Source organism: Aspergillus melleus, assembly GCF_016097325.1.
Source record: "Aspergillus melleus strain CBS 546.65 chromosome Unknown contig7, whole genome shotgun sequence".
Classification (NCBI taxonomy): domain Eukaryota; kingdom Fungi; phylum Ascomycota; class Eurotiomycetes; order Eurotiales; family Aspergillaceae; genus Aspergillus; species Aspergillus melleus.
The window spans coordinates 2,787,958-2,804,273 of NW_025763376.1; the positions used below are offsets into that span (position 1 = coordinate 2,787,958).

The window sequence follows — 16,316 nt, forward strand, 5'->3', positions numbered from 1 at the left end:
AAATAAAGAAAGAAGGTACAGGTTTTTGACCGTTCAGCAGAACAAGTCGGCGAGATCGCAGCGCTCGGATGTTACTTGATATAGGCACTAGTGCTACGGACTTTACTACCAAAGATGTAAAAGATCCATGGTAGAAAGGCAAATCCGACGGCTAGAAATGCAAGCAAACTTGACGCCCAGGGGTATGTCAAGTTTTTATACACTTGAGTGATTGTTAGACTCTAGCACACATAGATAGAAAGAGGCGGGGGTATTTACTGGGGATTGTAAAAAGAGGAAAGGAGCCCCCGACGAGGTAACGTAGCAATCCGTTCGCTGCCAGGGCTGACGCTCCAAATTGGGCACCATAAACATTGGTCAAGTAAAGCATTGTTGAGACCTGTAGAGCACATCTGTCAGTGACTTCGTCCTGTCGGGTAAAGAAAACGCAGCATAACTTACAAATACCAGAATGTTGGAATAACCAAAAAGTCCTGTCGCCACAATGCTAGACATGAAATGAATTCCTGGTCGGGCTGTCCATGCAAACCAGAATAAGGCACTAGCCATCAGAGGGCCTCCTATCATTGCTCCCCAGAGCATGCGCTCCGGCGGTGGTGCCTCGGCTCCGCGTTTGCGGACATGTCGCTTCAGAGTGTACGAGTCGAGAAGCGCAATGGTAATTCCTCCAAGAGAACACCCTACAGTGATACCGATCAATACCAGTCCACTTTCACCAGGTGTAAATCCATAGGTATCGCCATATATAAGTGGGATGGCCGCCAAAAAGCAGAAAAGAACAGAGAAGTTCAAGGACGAGTAGAGCGAGCACAGCAGGACTATGGGCTCACGGACCAACATATACAGAGGCCTCGCCAAAGTCACCGTGACTAGAAAACGGGCACCTGCCAGGCCAGGCGGGATAGGTGACGGGGGAATGGGCAATCCCAGCTTCTTCGCTTTGCGGCGCATTACTGGCCCTGCATAAGTCTCTTGGGCACCCATAGCGAAGATCCACAGTGCTGCGCCCAGGCATAAACTGAGCCACTGCGACCACTGCCATTTCAGGAATTGGGCGACCCAGCCGCCAACTAACTCTCCAACAGCCGGTCCGAGAAATGCAATAGTCATAATTAAGACGACTCCCCGGTTGGTGTTTATCCCTGTCCACATGTCCATCATTGTGCCAGCGCCCACGGCGAGGGGTGCGGAGATCATGATGCCGGCTAGGAGTCGACAGACAGCAAGTGCAGCAAGGTTCTGTGCAAAACTCGCACCCAAGACAAACAGCAATGCGATCGGCGTCATACAAATATAGATGAATCTGCGACCAAATGTTTCACTGAGCGGCGCTGACACCGCAGGGCCAAAGGCAAGCCCATACACGTAGAGGGTGAATGGCAGTAAAGATAGCACAGTAGTCGTCTTGAAGTCATTTTGGACATGTTCGTGCGAAGGGGAATAGATAGCAAGAGTAAAGGAGCTGCATGGTACGACCTTGGGTTAGTTGGGCCACTCATTGGCGGCAAAAGGGGGCGTCACGTACATCAAAAAGCACAAGACCGCAGGGATGGCAGTGTTGTAAAGCTTCTTTGCGGTTGACCAGTTCTTAGCGTTGTCAGGATCCTTGACCCAGTCAGACAGAACATCTCCTTTCTCAACCGCTTCCGTGGCTTGGTTCATTTTTCTCGGTTTCTGCGGTTTCAGCCTGGTCATCACTGTCCCTGGAAGGTGCAGGTATGTATATCAAAGGCATCTACGAGAACGCGGATCAATCGGCAACATATCGCTCAAAATAGGATAGCACTAGACAACAGATCAGGAATAAGCCCCTAAATCCCGGGATCGGCGATTTCCTTTCCTTCCTTTACTGAAATTAATCGCATTGACTCTTTGGTTGTCCGGCCAAGGGACCCGGAGTCTCGGAAGGACAACATTCTTACGTTGTGGGGTGTCCTGTGCTGCAAAGCACTTGTGCTATTACCAAAATTTCCCGTTAGCTCGGCGACCTTTCAGAGCCAGCAACGATGGCAAAATGTATTCGTAAACATTTGATGCGCGGTGGAAGTTCTACGGTGCTCATTACGCGCGATAAAAGAGCAACTAATGAGTAACGGCCCCCACAACAAGTCGGCGAATTAGTGGGTCCGATTGTACGGAGTAGGATTGATCTCCACCAGGGATTTGAATCAACCTTGATTTACTCTTGCGATTGATTCCCAAAATCCCCGGACCGGATTTAGACGCAATGTTGTGGACAGGGTACAGGCTGTCATTCTATTTTGCAAAACAATGATGACTGTGTACCGCCTTACCCTAGATAGAGTCTCAGTCTAGGAGACTTTTCCAGCAAGTCCTACAGTATGTCCAGCAATGGGCTCGATTACGAGCAACCAAGTCAATACAAACGGTAGCCTTGGCAGTGGCCATTTATTATCTTTCAAAGGGTGATCTGACGAAGTCCACCGGGTGACGTGTTTTTTGACATACCACAGTGGGAGTCAAAACGCCCTTTCCCTGAATTCTGTCTACAATGGGTGAATCATAGAATGGACTAGAGACTATAAATCAATGAATATTGCTATTCACAGCAAGGGGAATTTATTTTCTTACCCAAGTAAAGGCTGTTCTAAGTTTAAGGGGTGGTGATGAGTTGATGACTAGGGCCTTATTCTGACGATCGTTACTGATAATTGCATCTGAACTATTTTCAAGCATTAGTAAATTGTTTCATAACCCTATCTAACACTTAAGATCTATATATCTTAATGCAGTTTATAATCAGTGAATTAGGTATTAAAGTCTACTATTGCAAAACTATAAAACCATTCTATTCTAGTTCGAGTGGATATTGAAAGTATCCAAATGGATATTTGATTTCGGCGGAGGCTAGTCCTCATCGCTGGCGTCGATAATCTCGTTTCCATCCTCATCCTTTATAATTTTATGAGACACAAACCAATGCGTATCACTACTGTGTAAGATTCCAGAACCCTCCTCCCAACGGTAGCCTTCGACTTCCATCTTCCGAATCGTTTCAAACGAGACAAAGACATATCTCTCAAAATAGCCCCCGTATGCAAAGTTCTTCCGATAGTATCCTCCATCCAGCGGTTCCATGTGTTCCGAGCGGAGGCGTGTAGTGATTCCAGAGCCCGTGGGCTCCAAGTCAAGGCCTAACGTCCCATGCGTCTCGCCGAATTGTTCAATCCAGGGGCCTTCTTTCCAGAGGTCGGTAATCCCGAGCTCTGCTGCGCGCCTTTCAATGTCTTGCTTGTAGAAGGGATTGCCGACTTTTTCGGCGGCGAACAAGAGGGCAATGCAGGGCCGGACCTTGAGGCTGTCGTATACATTTTTGTAGTCGCAATATATGGCGGCGATGGCGATCTGCACAAGCATGGAAGGGCATCGCCTCGAAAGACTATACAGTGCCACGGCTTCCGGTTTGAGAGGATGCCAGATCAGCCACGGCTTGCAGGGGGTGTCTTCGGTGAATGTTCCAATCTCGTTGATCATGACGCGGCGGGCATTAATGGCGGTTTGAATCTCGTCCCGCTCCCTGTTCGTCATTCGGTCTTGAAAAGCGCCTGTGTCGATCTGGTGCTGCCACCACCGCGCGAACATCGTGTGGTGATAGATACCACGCACGACGCAGAGGATCTCGAGTGAGTCGATTGCTGCCCGAGATCGGCGGTTCATCAACCTGTCATATCGGTCCACACTTCCTTCATAGGCGGCCATTTGACGGAGAAGATTCTTTTTCATCGTTGGTAGATCGAGAGGCAGAGGCTGCCAGAGGAGCGTCGCCTCTTGCGAATTCAGCTCATCGTAGCGAGACTCATCTGGCTCGTCCCTTTCAAGACCTATGTACCGATCCTCTTCAATATCGATCTCCTCAGGCCCAAATTCCTCCGTGGCATCCTCTGCGGGCGTGAACCGCCACTCTAACTTCCAGCGAACATGTGTGTCAGCATTGAGGAAGGCGGGATGCGGGCTCTCCGCGTTAATTGAGCGCGAATAATCATCCATCACGGCATATTTCAGGGGTGAAGACATGATCGACTGGTAGATTTGGCCTCCCCCCACGGTATTCCCCTCCCGAGCCTCTTCAGCAATGGAGACATCCGGAAGGAGATCGAGCTCCGTATACAGCGTGAAATACCCAGCGGCGGCACAGGCACGGCCGACCTGATAGCGCATAGCAGGGTACCGCTGCGCAACCTGGCGATATGTCTGCTCCGTGGCAAAGTCCGGGTTCCAGATACAGTATGGCTGGGACTCGGGGTGTTCAAGACCGTCCGGAACCACGTTGCTCATGATAAGCCGGGCGTTGCGTGCTCGAACAAATTCGGGAAAGTGCAGTGAAGCGCACAGGTCGACTATGTCTCGGCTGACTGCGAAGTCGTAGGAGCAACGCAGTCCTCGAATCACTGCACAGCGCGCAGTGACCGAGGTGAGATCATTTGGGACGCTTCTTCCTTCGAGGGCGGCGATGACTTGGTTGTAATTGTAGAGCAGCTCGTTGGTTGCCGCAGTGCTGGGCAGCGAGACCTCCGAGCCGACTTCGCTATGGCTGTCGGACATGGTGGGCGGCGTCAAGCTGGTGAATGAGCTCCAATGTTCGACGTGGATGATTTGAGAGTATTCTAGTGATTCGATCCGTCGGAAAGATCCGCCGACAGTGGCGGGGTTGATTGATGGATGGGGAAGACTAAGAATGGAACTATTGAATGCACCTAACAGATTCTTCCCTGTTAGTACGTCCCACTCTCTTGGTCTATCCCTTCCAACTAGCCCATGAGGTTGAGCATGGATTGCAGACTGTTCAAATATACAACTCTGCATACTCTTCTGAAGAGTACATGTTGGTAGCTTGTATATAGCCTTGTATAATGTATTTGGTGGCATCTAATTGCGTTGAGCAGCTCGATCGTTGAGATCTCCCAACGTTAAAATACAGTCTTCCCTAAACCGATAGCTAGGTGAATGAAGAGCAATATCTGATGGAAGGCTACTCAGGCAATCGATACTCTAAAATGTTCAGCTGGGCGTGTTTGAACAAGACCCATTTACACGTCACTAGTAACCGTTCAAAAACGCTCGAGCGATATTGCGACGTGGTTTGGATGCCTTCACCTGGCAGCGGATGATTCATTGCAATCCTGAAAAGCTAGGTGGATCATTACATTACATACAAAGTAATAGTATAAGGTAGTGTACATATAAAGAGAAGTACCAAGACACAAAAAGACCAACAGACCAAACGCCAACGCAACGCTCGGTCTAACTGCACTCTTCCGTGCTCAGCACTTGATGAAACAGATGGTGGAATGGATAAAGGGGATGTTTGGTAGACATAAGCTGTGCGGAGCGACGCGAGGCCGCAATAGCCTCGCGAAGATCTTCTTCTGCGCCGGTCTGCTCGTAGCGTTCGTAGAGACGTCGCGCGAGACTACAAAGATAGATCGGGAGGCTAGGATCATCAGCGGGCGTGATGTCCAATGCGATCCGGATCACCTCGAGTGCTTTGTCGATATCGCTCGGCTGCCGTGTCATCCTGTACCGGGCCCCTAACCAAAAGGCGAGGGTGCTTCGGTGCATCGCCACAACTTTGGTATCGCCGGGATTGATTGACTGCGTAGTGACAACCGCTTCGACAGCGGCCCGGGTAGCCAAATTGAGATCCGCAGGGTTGCCTCCGTCCAGAAATCGCTGTCCCAGCAAGTTCGCCAGATAGTCCAAATACCGCGGTTTGGCCGATGACGGGGTGACCAGTTTCACAACGCTGAAGATGTCCTCAATAGCCTGGCTGATGGCCTGGGCATCCTTGGTGCGCTGGTACTGTCTTTCAAGAACAATCGCACGTTCATGCAAGGCAGCTGGGCGGCCGGGATGACCGGTAGGCGTGATGGCGACAGCTTGGTCGGCCTCACGCATTTCATTTCCAGTAATAGGGACGTCATGATGCACCGCATCCCAAAACCGCATGTTCAAACCCTGATCGAACGTGGCCAGTCTCTGGGTCAATTGCGGGTGGCCGCGACGTGTTCTCTTAAGAACCTGCTCTGCCAGATCAGCGCCATAGTTGAGATCAGCCCTATCGCCCAATTGACAGTATCGGGCCATTAGGCTTTGACTAAGCGCGGTGAGAAGGTTATCTCGGGCCGGGCTTTTCGCGGGAAGCATTTCGACAAAAGTCTGGACGTCGACAGACGACGGCATTCCGGAGCAGCAAAACAGGGGGAGGGCTAGCTTGAACCGGAACTCTGGGAATAGCTCTTTGACCTGATCGATCAGAATACCTTCATCTCGTCCGTCGGACACCTGGGTTGACCGGCCTTTTGTCTGTCCCGATGCCTCGTCTTTCTGGTCGCCAGCTTGCTCCATCACATGTCCCTCTGGACGACCCTCTGCATTCTCCCCGGTCTCCTTGATGCCTTGCGCGGCATCCACTTCAGTCTCTTTTTCTGTGATATCTTCTGTGTTCGCTTTGGTCGTTTCTTCGAATGACTCTTCGTGCTCTTCCGGTGGCTGCTCAGCATTTTTCCTGGCCTGCTCGTCCATCTTATCAGACCCTGCCTCTGTCTGACTCAGGCCATCAGATTCCTCCGTCTGCTGATCAGGCTGTTCCACTACAGGTTCATCTGGTGGAGCCTCTGAATTCTTTCCAGCCTCCTTGATGTCGTGCGCAACGTCCACTTCAATCTCCTTTTCGGCCTTATCTTCCCTCTTTTCTCCGGTTGTTTCATTAATCGAATCTTCGTGCTCTTGTGACGACTGCTCGGAATGGGCGTCGTGTTCGTCCGTCGTGTCGGACCCTGCCTCTTCCTGGCTCAGAACCCCGTTTTCCTTCGTCTGCCCTTCAGCTTGTTCCATCACGCGTCCCTTTGCCTTGTCGGATGAGCGGTTGGAATTCTTGACGTGAACCACCCACTTGGCAAACGCATGCTCTGCAAATACAAACGACCCTTGGCACCACTGATGGTACTGTCTCCTTGTGTAAAACGGCGCCTGGATGTACGCCTCGATCGACATGAATCTATTCTTTCTAATGAACGGAAGCGATTGATAGGCGAAACAACTGTGGGCCATCATCTTGTGACAGGACTCAATCGACAACTGCTCTAACCAGGCAGGCCTATGTTTCGGTTCTTCCACAAGGAGGTAATCCCTGACTGTCTGATGGGCAAAGTAGATGCGATCGTTGTAGACGTCGAAGAACGGTCCGCAGGTGTCGCGAAGCCAGTTTTTAAAGTCCTCGGCAGGCAAGCCCAAATCGTCTTCCCGATCACAGCTCGTGCAGTCATCGATATGAAGAGCGAGTGCAATGGCCATCTCCCGGACGGTGAGTGGTTTGGTCGTGGCGAGCACTAGTTCTAGCATGATTCGCACGTCGTCGCGGTTGCTCTCGGGGATCTGGTCCAGCAGCGCCCGGTAGATCTCGATCACACTCTTTGGCAGGTGATCGACTGTGCGTGACCAGTAATTTGTCCCCGGTCGGACAGGAAGAGAATAGAGATAGGCGAATAGCAGGTCGGTAAACAAGTAGCTCGCGCTGTCGTGGATTTCGAGGTGCCGGAGTAATTTCGATTTTGTGCCCTCATCGCGGACACATCTCTCACGGGCGAACCGTTCCACCCGATCCTGCGCCACCCGAGCGATATCGCCGATGATAGATTCACGACACTCGGCGTCCTCACCAAGATTGAGAATGGTGCCGTTCGTTAGTCGCTCGAGGAGGCCGGGAACGGGACGGGTCGTGAGAAGGAACTTCACGTTAGAGTCAGGGAACCTGGACTGGAACCGGTTTAGTCGATCCAGGGCAGTCTCCAGATGGGCGTTCTTGCACTCATCCAAAGCATCCAAGACTACGGTCACCCGCCCGTGGGGAGTCCCTCGACTGGCAATCCCTACCAACTCCCAGAACAGGTCCGAGTCGGGTCGCACGCTGTGCCGCGTGGCCTGTTCTGCCTTTTCTTCCACATCGTCCAAATGGGAACACTGCTGTAGGGTGCTGTTGAGGACTTCATACATGGCAGTGCTCAGATTATTATGTTCGCCATCGTCTTTAAAGAAGAAGGAGCAGATTGATGTAGGGCGTACTCGGGGCAGCTCCGTCAAGAGATACTTCGCGAGGACCGACTTGCCCGTTCCTGGCTGCCCGGTAAGGACGAGGAGTCCACTGTCGGCGTTGCTCCAGGTGGTAAAGGTCGGGTGGCTGAGCACTCCATGCCCAGTGTTGCTATGGGGGTTGGCAATCTGATTCACGTAGTCGTGGTACGTTTCGGAGTGGGACAGTCGGGCATCCGGCATGATCTTATCCATCAGGTTGGCTCTCCGCTGGGCGACCGAGAAGACGCTGGTGATGTTCTTAATATGCTCGCCCTGTCGGGCACCTTCGATGAGCGCACGCTTCAGCGACTTGCCGCTATGCGTGTGTATGCACCACAGCAGCTCTGTTTCGGCCGCCTGGATTTCGGCGACCATGGTCTCCCAGCTGCCCCATTTGGCCGAATTTGGTTCAAAACGATAGGTGGAGTGGTCGTAGAAGCGAGCACTGGCGAGGAGATAGCGGATGACCAGTTTGTACAGCTCGACGACCTTGGTGGTCACTGCCGCCTGCAGCGCTGGCGTCTTCCACGAACCCACTGTCGGGACCTTGGTTAGTTCCGTGTACCAGGGCATCCTGGATATCACGTAGTTGATTCCCGGCTGCAAATCGGCCTTCTGGACGTTGCTGATGATTATCGGGGCAACGAGCAAACAAGTCGCCAGCCATGCGGTCGACGAGGCGGGGCAGGTCTCCACTGTGGCTTCAATGGTGGACTTCATCTTTTCGATAGACAATGCGACAAAGGACAACATGTTGCGCCCGTACGAGGATCGTTCAAAGGCCTCACAGCCCCGGGTCACGAGTGCCTCGATTAACGCACGCCGAGAGGCCTCGTCCAAGCTTGACATCCATCGCGAAGGATTTCTGTCCAATCCATGGGCATGTTCCGGGCTGATGGGACGAAGAGCTGCCCCCAATACACGTTCATAGTCGGCGATGACGGCGGCGGTGGCAGTCTCAACCCTCAGCTGGATGTAGGCCTCATCCCAGACATCGCGACTGGTTTCGGAAGGACTACCTACGTCGTCATCCGGGGAGTCCACATTGGGGAATACAACAGTCGTCCGGATGGAGTCAGGCCTCGACCTTAGGGACAGTCGAACCTGGCGAAGGGGCATGATGTTGGCAGAACGTCAGAGACGATCATTCTCCAGAAAGAAGATGGGGGAAAATCCTCAACGAGATAAACAAAGCCGCCATCGGAAAAAATCTCCCCCTGAAATGATGAAATCCACCCTTCCCAGTGGAGCAGTCATCTCTAGTCCTCTATCATGAAACGCACCATTTGCCGGCAAACGTGGGTCAATCGGCACGGAAGGAGTCCGCGGTGAACCAGCAAGCACCAGTGAGCTGGGCCAGCTGGTACGCACGAACTCCCTGCTCATCCGGTCCTTTCGGGCTGGCGGGGGTGCGAGATCGATCTGGTAAAGATTTTCGATCGGGTCCACCGAGTCGGAAAAAAAGATTTGCGATTGTGATGGGATTCTGATTCATGAATCCACCAGGAGATCGGAGATTTCATTCCTATCTGCAGTCAGAAACTCGGAATCCTTAATGATCAGCGACAATTACTGGATATAGCATGTCAGACTCAGCGATGAGCGCTACGCAGGCAGTTCAATCGGAGCGGAGATGAAAGAGATTGGAGGTTTCCAAGCGAGCTGAAGCCGTGGCCCCGTGTGGGTCACCTGAGACCTAATCTACTCCGATCTGGCCGAGGTTTTTTTCTAAGCTCAATATCTCAACAGCCATCATTCCTAAGGATGCTTAATCATGCTATGCTACGGACCGGTAATTTATATCATATTGAATCGGATAAAGAACACGGAGAGTCGGAAGTAAATATCACTAGGGAGGTAGCAAAATCTATATATAAGATTCAAAAATGAAACCAGCTTTTACTAGCAGCCAATAAGCCTAGTAGATGAAGATAACGATTCCCCAATACTGATCTCGCTGCCAAGACGGCGTAGGATAGAAAGATTATCCGTATTGTCTATCTTCCAAAGCGAGGATATACCTGTATAGACTCAAAACAGCTTTTATAGCAGATAACTCTTCGAAATAGTCTTTCACAGTGAGAGTGCTAGAATGTGCCTAACTGGGATAGAATCCTAAAGAATTGCCCCACAGCTCAGCTCGTGGGTGTCGGCCCATAAAACTTATTGAACACCATTTGGTATATTAAAATTATAGGGGGCTTAAGCGTCGGCCACGCCAGTCAATTGTATCGCACCAATCTCTTCTTATATGGGTCTGGTCGCTGGAAGCTCCAAGGTCGCCTTTCTGTTTATCACTCAGCCATTATGAAACTGCGTCAAGAAAAGAGGTTCGGAGTAGTCTTGGTGATATGGGGGTCTTGATGGCTTTCAGTCAAGACCTGTGAAGTAATCAATTAGAAGCAAGATCACACACATACAGGGCAACTCTTCCTGCGTTTTTGTCCGAAAAGCGAGAGAAAATCGAGAGCAAAAACATACAACAGCCGGGATTCGCTGGTGGTCACCCACCCAACTACTAACCGGCCGGCGTGTGGCTTAAGTACGGCTGAGCGGACGGGAAGCCCTGTTCTCCACACCCTGTGGTCGTATGTGCTTATTTGAAGATAAATGTAGAATATAAAGAAATGTTTCTTTTACCTAAGGGACTAAGGGGCATTTATTCCATCAGGTCGAAGTAAGGTAGGGTTTAACAAGTCCTTGCATGACAACCGAATAAGTAGTACTGTGAGTATACTACTTTTCTACTTCGGGCCTTCTCCAGGAGTTAAATCAGTCGTCTTGATTTCCTCAAGCTAAAAATAGAAAGCCAAGTAAACTCCCTCCCCGAGTCTCCAAGATGCCTAGTTTCATGGCAATGATATACATCTACCTATCCCACCATATTCCTTGGCCGAATTGCCGCACATCCATCGATTCGGGCGTGTAAGGGGTTGAGTGTGGATGATCAGGGGGCATTTTCAACACGTTTCCGAGGCAGGTCAGAGAACTATAATTTGTAAGCTCAGCTATAAGATCAATATGCGATGCAATAAGACTATCTAATACACGGTCATTGTGTTGCGACCGTAGATCGCATCATCCTGGCCCCCACTGGTGACACACCAGCCGCTGGCGCGCACATCCCTACATAATAGTGTTTTTCAGAAGAGCCCAATGCCAGAATGATGTTAGGCCTTGCTTACTCCAGAATTTGAACGACTTTCCCTTCTATTTGCTTGCCCTCGCTTGCGCTGATGTTGTGATAGTCTTCAATGGGCCTACCAGGCATCAGCTGGGTGACGATGACATGCAAATATCCGCCGGGGTATTCGTCCGAAGAGGTTTGCTCGAGCGTATCTTGCGCCAACAGGCCGGGTATACCGCTGATGGTAGACGTATCGTTCAGCCCATCTACCTCGCGGTGGAAGATTGTTCCTGCGAAGTCTTTAACCCAGGGGTTCTGCCTCGCGCTTACAACGCCTCTCGGGTTCATCCTGTATCGTGAGTTTCCCAGTGTGAGCAGAGATTTAATTCGTATGGAATTTTCAGAGAAGTGCATACTGGTATCTCAGTTTGATGGCGGCAGGGACCTGGTCGGAGATTCGCTCGCCAAAAAAAACAGCTTTGCGTTGTCCCAATGCGTCGCACATTTTCTCCGAGAAAAGAGTTCTCAAGTTGAAGTCCTCATTGGCAACTGTGATGGTAGAGCCCTCGAGTTTAAAAAGGGTGGCACCTTCGAGACGATCCATTTCGGCGATGAGGCGCAAATGCTTGATTGATGATAAATGTAGAATGTGTGAGGAACATATAAAAAGATGTCATTCATAGGTCAGCGTACCAACGAATTTCAGAGCCAGCACCCTTAAAGTTTTGTAAGGCCTGGGCTAGCCGTCCGTCATTCTATTTACATAACATTGGATTTTCGGACGGGTGAAGTTTTCTATAGATCGGTGGGTCATTGGGTAGTCGAGCGTCTTCTTTCAATCGGATGGTTAAAGCTTCTATTTATATCAAGCATTTGCCTGTAGGATGGGCACAGTTTATACCAAGGTATTCTCAGTGACAGTCTTTGGAACTATAACTTGGACCTAGGAGTAATGTTTTCTTGTAATTAGCAATAGACCTCAGCATCTGTCAAATCTAACATTTCAAATTGGTGGAGTTGTGTTACGACACCAACACCAGTCACTTAGGTGAGGGCGGCTACGCTAGGCAGAACACCGGGCAAACGACAACCAACCAAGCCCCGCAATAAAGAGATGCCCGCTGCTCATCCCAGTGTTCAATGAGCACATCCTGAGCACTAGACCAAGAACGGCAAAAACACTAAAAATCACAGTATATATGCGCCTATGCGTACTTGGATTTCTACACGCATTGCATGTAATTACGTGATATACAAATAAATAATATACAATCACAACTTGTATATCAATATATTCTTTACCAATTACAAAAGGCTCAAAAAAAAGAAATATAAAAACGTTCATTATCATGTATTTAAAATGATTCTTGTTTAATTTTTTGCGTTCAATACAATCACTATTTTTGATAATTACAAAAATTACACTACTAATGCGATTCGTTCACATTTTATCATAAAAAGATATATATATCAATTTGACTTTATTTTTATTTTAACTGTTTAAAAATCTTTCAATTATCAAATTAATTTATCAAAATTCAGATTCGATTTTCAAACATAATCTTCAGTCATTCAAAAACAACAATGTTCTTTAAATAAATATTATTTGTTTTCAAAATCAATCAGACTAATCATCAAAAGTTTAAACTATATTTTAACAACACAACACAACACAATTTAAATAGATTTTAAGATTTGACACATTAAACGTCAAATTAATACAAATCAAATTTAAACAATATATCAATTATTTCAAACATCAACAAGATTTCTCAATTCTTATTAAGAAGATTAGATCAAAATCATAAACAAACAATTATCATATATAATCTCGAAAACATGATCGACCAATTATAATAATAAATCATGATTTTAAAAGATTATTTAATTATCAAATCAATCAAAATCAAATCATTTGAAACATTCGATAACATCAAATCCAAGCTATAAACTTTTACAATTTAATTAAATATATATTTTCAAATGAATTATAAAAAATTGATACATAAAATAAACAAAATTTTTTTTGCATCAATCTATTTCACTAATCCAACATTCAATTATTTTGAATTTTTCATCAAAAATTATCAAAAAAATGAAAATTGTCAAAATAATAACATCAAAAAAATCTTCATTAATTACAACAAATTCAAAAAATATTTTCAAACAACATTCAAAAATATCAATGCATTATAAAATATAAAACAAAAATTATAACAATTTAAACAAATCAATTCAATTGCTAAATACACATCAAAATTTTAATAAACTATATTTCATTTAAATTGAAATGACGATATCTATATCGCATGATTCGAAAAAAATTTGAAAAATAAAATTCAAAAAAAATTGATCTGAATAAAACTGATTGTGACGAACGACGATTTGATTATAAAAAAAACAAAAAATCTTAAAAACGTTTTTTAATATATCGTTAACGCAACATTTAAACATAATGAAATGACATCAAAAAAGTAAAGAAATATTCAATGAACACTTGTCTAAAAAAATGATCAAATCTTTATGTTTTCAAGAACGAAAATCTGAAAAAGAAAGAATGATGTTACGACATCAACATTAATCACTTAAATAAAAACAATTATGTTAAACAAAACATCGAACAAACGACAATCAATCAAATCTCGCAATAAAAAGATATTCACTGCTCATTTTAGTGCTCAATGAACACATTTTAAGCATTAAATCAAGAACGACAAAAACATTAAAAATCATGATATATATGCGCTTATGTGTATTTAAGTTTTTACACGCATTGCACGTGATTACATAATATATAAATAAATGATATACGATCACAATTCATATATCAATATATCCTCTATCAGCTACAAAAAATTCAAAGAGAAAAAATATAAAAACATTTATTATCATATATCTAAAATGATTCTTGTTAGACCTCGGCATGGTCCGACTCAGGTTCTAAAAGTTGGATCCTCGAACCTGAATCTGAGGTTCTCAGGTTCCAACTTTTAGAATCTGAGTCGGATCGCGACTTTATTAGATTCGATTCAGATTTAAATCTGACAGAATCTGAATTGCATAATTTTGTCAAGATATTTTTTATTTCGGATAAATAAACTGCTAATTCATTTTTTTTTATTGTTATTTACATTCGTTCTGATCATTACATGTATTAATCTTATAGTATATTTATTTTGATTATAAAATTATACAAAATATTTTTGTATTTGAATTATCTGATATCAAATCATCTGTCTGGCTTTTAATTTAGTTTTATTTAGATTTTTTGTGATTAAGTTGACTGAATATCGTAGATAATATAGTATATAGAATAAGAAAAATATATTTTGTATTCAATATTATTTTAGTATTTTTCTGACGATTTCTTTTAAGAAATATTTATGCGCGATATGTTAAAAAAACTAATTAATTCTATATTTAAATTAAAATAATAGATCTTAGAAAGTACTTTGGATTTTTAAACCTGAATTCTTAATATTGATATTCTCTATTTTCTCATTTAAAGTAATTTGTAATCTGATTATGTGTTTTAATTAATATATTTAAATAAATTAGCTTTCAGAAATCTCAAAAATAGATTTTAGGTTTGATCCGATTCAAATTTAAAATCTGTTAAATTTAGATTTAGATTCTGTCAGAATCTATTAGATTCAAATTCAGATTCCGTTAAATTCGAATTCAGATTCGAATCTGATAGAATCTAGCGGTGTAAAATATAATAGTTAATTGTTACGCGTAGAAGTAGATAGGCCAGTCTATATTCAAATAGATATATGCACATTCTCATTTAACTCGCGTAGATCGCTACATTTCTTTGAATTCTTCTAATTACTTTCATTAGTTTTTAAAAGGCTGCTCGTGAGTCTCTTCTAAAACTACATTTTTTATTATTTTTGTTTTATCATTCACTATGTCACAGAATCAGGTTTTTCAAATTTTTGATAATTATTTTTCATCAATCTTTTAAAAATACTCTTTTAAATAATCTTCCGTTTTTTTTATTTGATAACGCTCAGTCATTCAATCTTGATGCTTCATATAGCTAGATCTTTATTTCTATATCTGATTTTAATTTCAATCGGTCATTATTCGCGTTTTATTTTTTGAATATTTTTCAGCGCGTTGATCTATCGAAAAAGAAGAATTTCGTTCTTTGAACGGAAATGATGAATGATGAATTTGTTGCATAATGATTAAAAACAGATTTTGATATTCGAATGAATCGGAATATCTTTGAAAACAAACGTTAGACAGAATGTTGTTGGCATTTTTATTAGATTGTTGCTATTCAAAATAATGTTTTAAAGATTATATGCAAAACATGCGATTATATTTTGAATTATCCAGCGGATGAACATTGTAAAACAATTTTTATGAATAAACATTACTCGCAAGATGTTGATTGTCGGAAAATGACATCGAAGTCAAAAGATATTCGAAGATTTATTCAAAATGAGATATATAAAAAAATTCATTTCACTTTTTAAATATATATTAAAATCTCTTTATTCTAGACACCATCATTATTGCAAAAAACTTCTTTTAATCATCAAGCCTGGCTTAAAAGATTAATAATATTTTTCGTTAATTTACAATTATCATTTCAATTCGTTGAACATTCTCAATTTTGTGTTCTGATTGAAATGATCCGATTCGTTTCATTTATATCAAAAAATTTTTTTTCGCATATTGTCTGTCGTCAGCTTTATGAGTTAGTCGAGAAATGACAACAGAGTCTTTTTTAAAAATTTTTAATGAATGGCAAATTCTCTATTACATTAGATTGTTGAATTTTTTTTTATCAGGTCTTTATGACTGTCATTGATTATTTTATCGATCAGGATTGGAACTATTGTGAAATTTTGTTTGGCTTTAAATCACTTCACGAGACATATACTGATGATAATTTTGGTGCAATTTTTTTTAATTATTTTAAAAACATTAAATTGAAGATAAAATGTTAACTGTTATCATTAATAACGCGTTCAATAACTTTACGTTATTAGAAAGTATTTAGGATTCTTTTTAAACGCTTGAGCTATCGAATCAGACATCAATTCTTTATATATTATGTATCACACATATTATTCAATTA

At 44.2% G+C, this 16,316-nt stretch overlaps 4 protein-coding genes across 4 annotated transcripts; all 4 read right to left on the minus strand.

Annotated features, from left to right (window-relative positions):
- Positions 1 to 71: 71 nt before the first annotated feature.
- Positions 72 to 1,875, minus strand: LDX57_011911 (MFS transporter; the record flags this gene model as incomplete). The annotated part of the gene is made up of 4 exons (XM_046093653.1): positions 1,526 to 1,875; positions 442 to 1,462; positions 259 to 379; positions 72 to 202 (listed from the first exon to the last, which is right to left on the minus strand). The coding sequence occupies exons 1-4, from the start codon at positions 1,693 to 1,695 to the stop codon at positions 72 to 74; spliced, it is 1,443 nt and encodes a 480-aa protein (XP_045949631.1). The 5' UTR covers positions 1,696 to 1,875.
- A 993-nt stretch (positions 1,876 to 2,868) lies between these two features.
- On the minus strand, positions 2,869 to 4,563 carry LDX57_011912 (uncharacterized protein; the record flags this gene model as incomplete). The annotated part of the gene is made up of 1 exon (XM_046093654.1): positions 2,869 to 4,563. The coding sequence occupies one exon, from the start codon at positions 4,561 to 4,563 to the stop codon at positions 2,869 to 2,871; it is 1,695 nt and encodes a 564-aa protein (XP_045949632.1).
- A 699-nt stretch (positions 4,564 to 5,262) lies between these two features.
- LDX57_011913 (uncharacterized protein) lies at positions 5,263 to 9,210 on the minus strand (the record flags this gene model as incomplete). The annotated part of the gene is made up of 1 exon (XM_046093655.1): positions 5,263 to 9,210. One exon carries the CDS (start codon positions 9,208 to 9,210, stop codon positions 5,263 to 5,265), a length of 3,948 nt encoding a protein of 1,315 aa, XP_045949633.1.
- Positions 9,211 to 11,132: 1,922 nt separating this feature from the next.
- On the minus strand, positions 11,133 to 11,822 carry LDX57_011914 (uncharacterized protein; the record flags this gene model as incomplete). Its single annotated transcript, XM_046093656.1, has 3 exons — positions 11,133 to 11,217; positions 11,277 to 11,567; positions 11,635 to 11,822. The coding sequence occupies 3 exons, from the start codon at positions 11,820 to 11,822 to the stop codon at positions 11,133 to 11,135; spliced, it is 564 nt and encodes a 187-aa protein (XP_045949634.1).
- Positions 11,823 to 16,316: the final 4,494 nt, after the last annotated feature.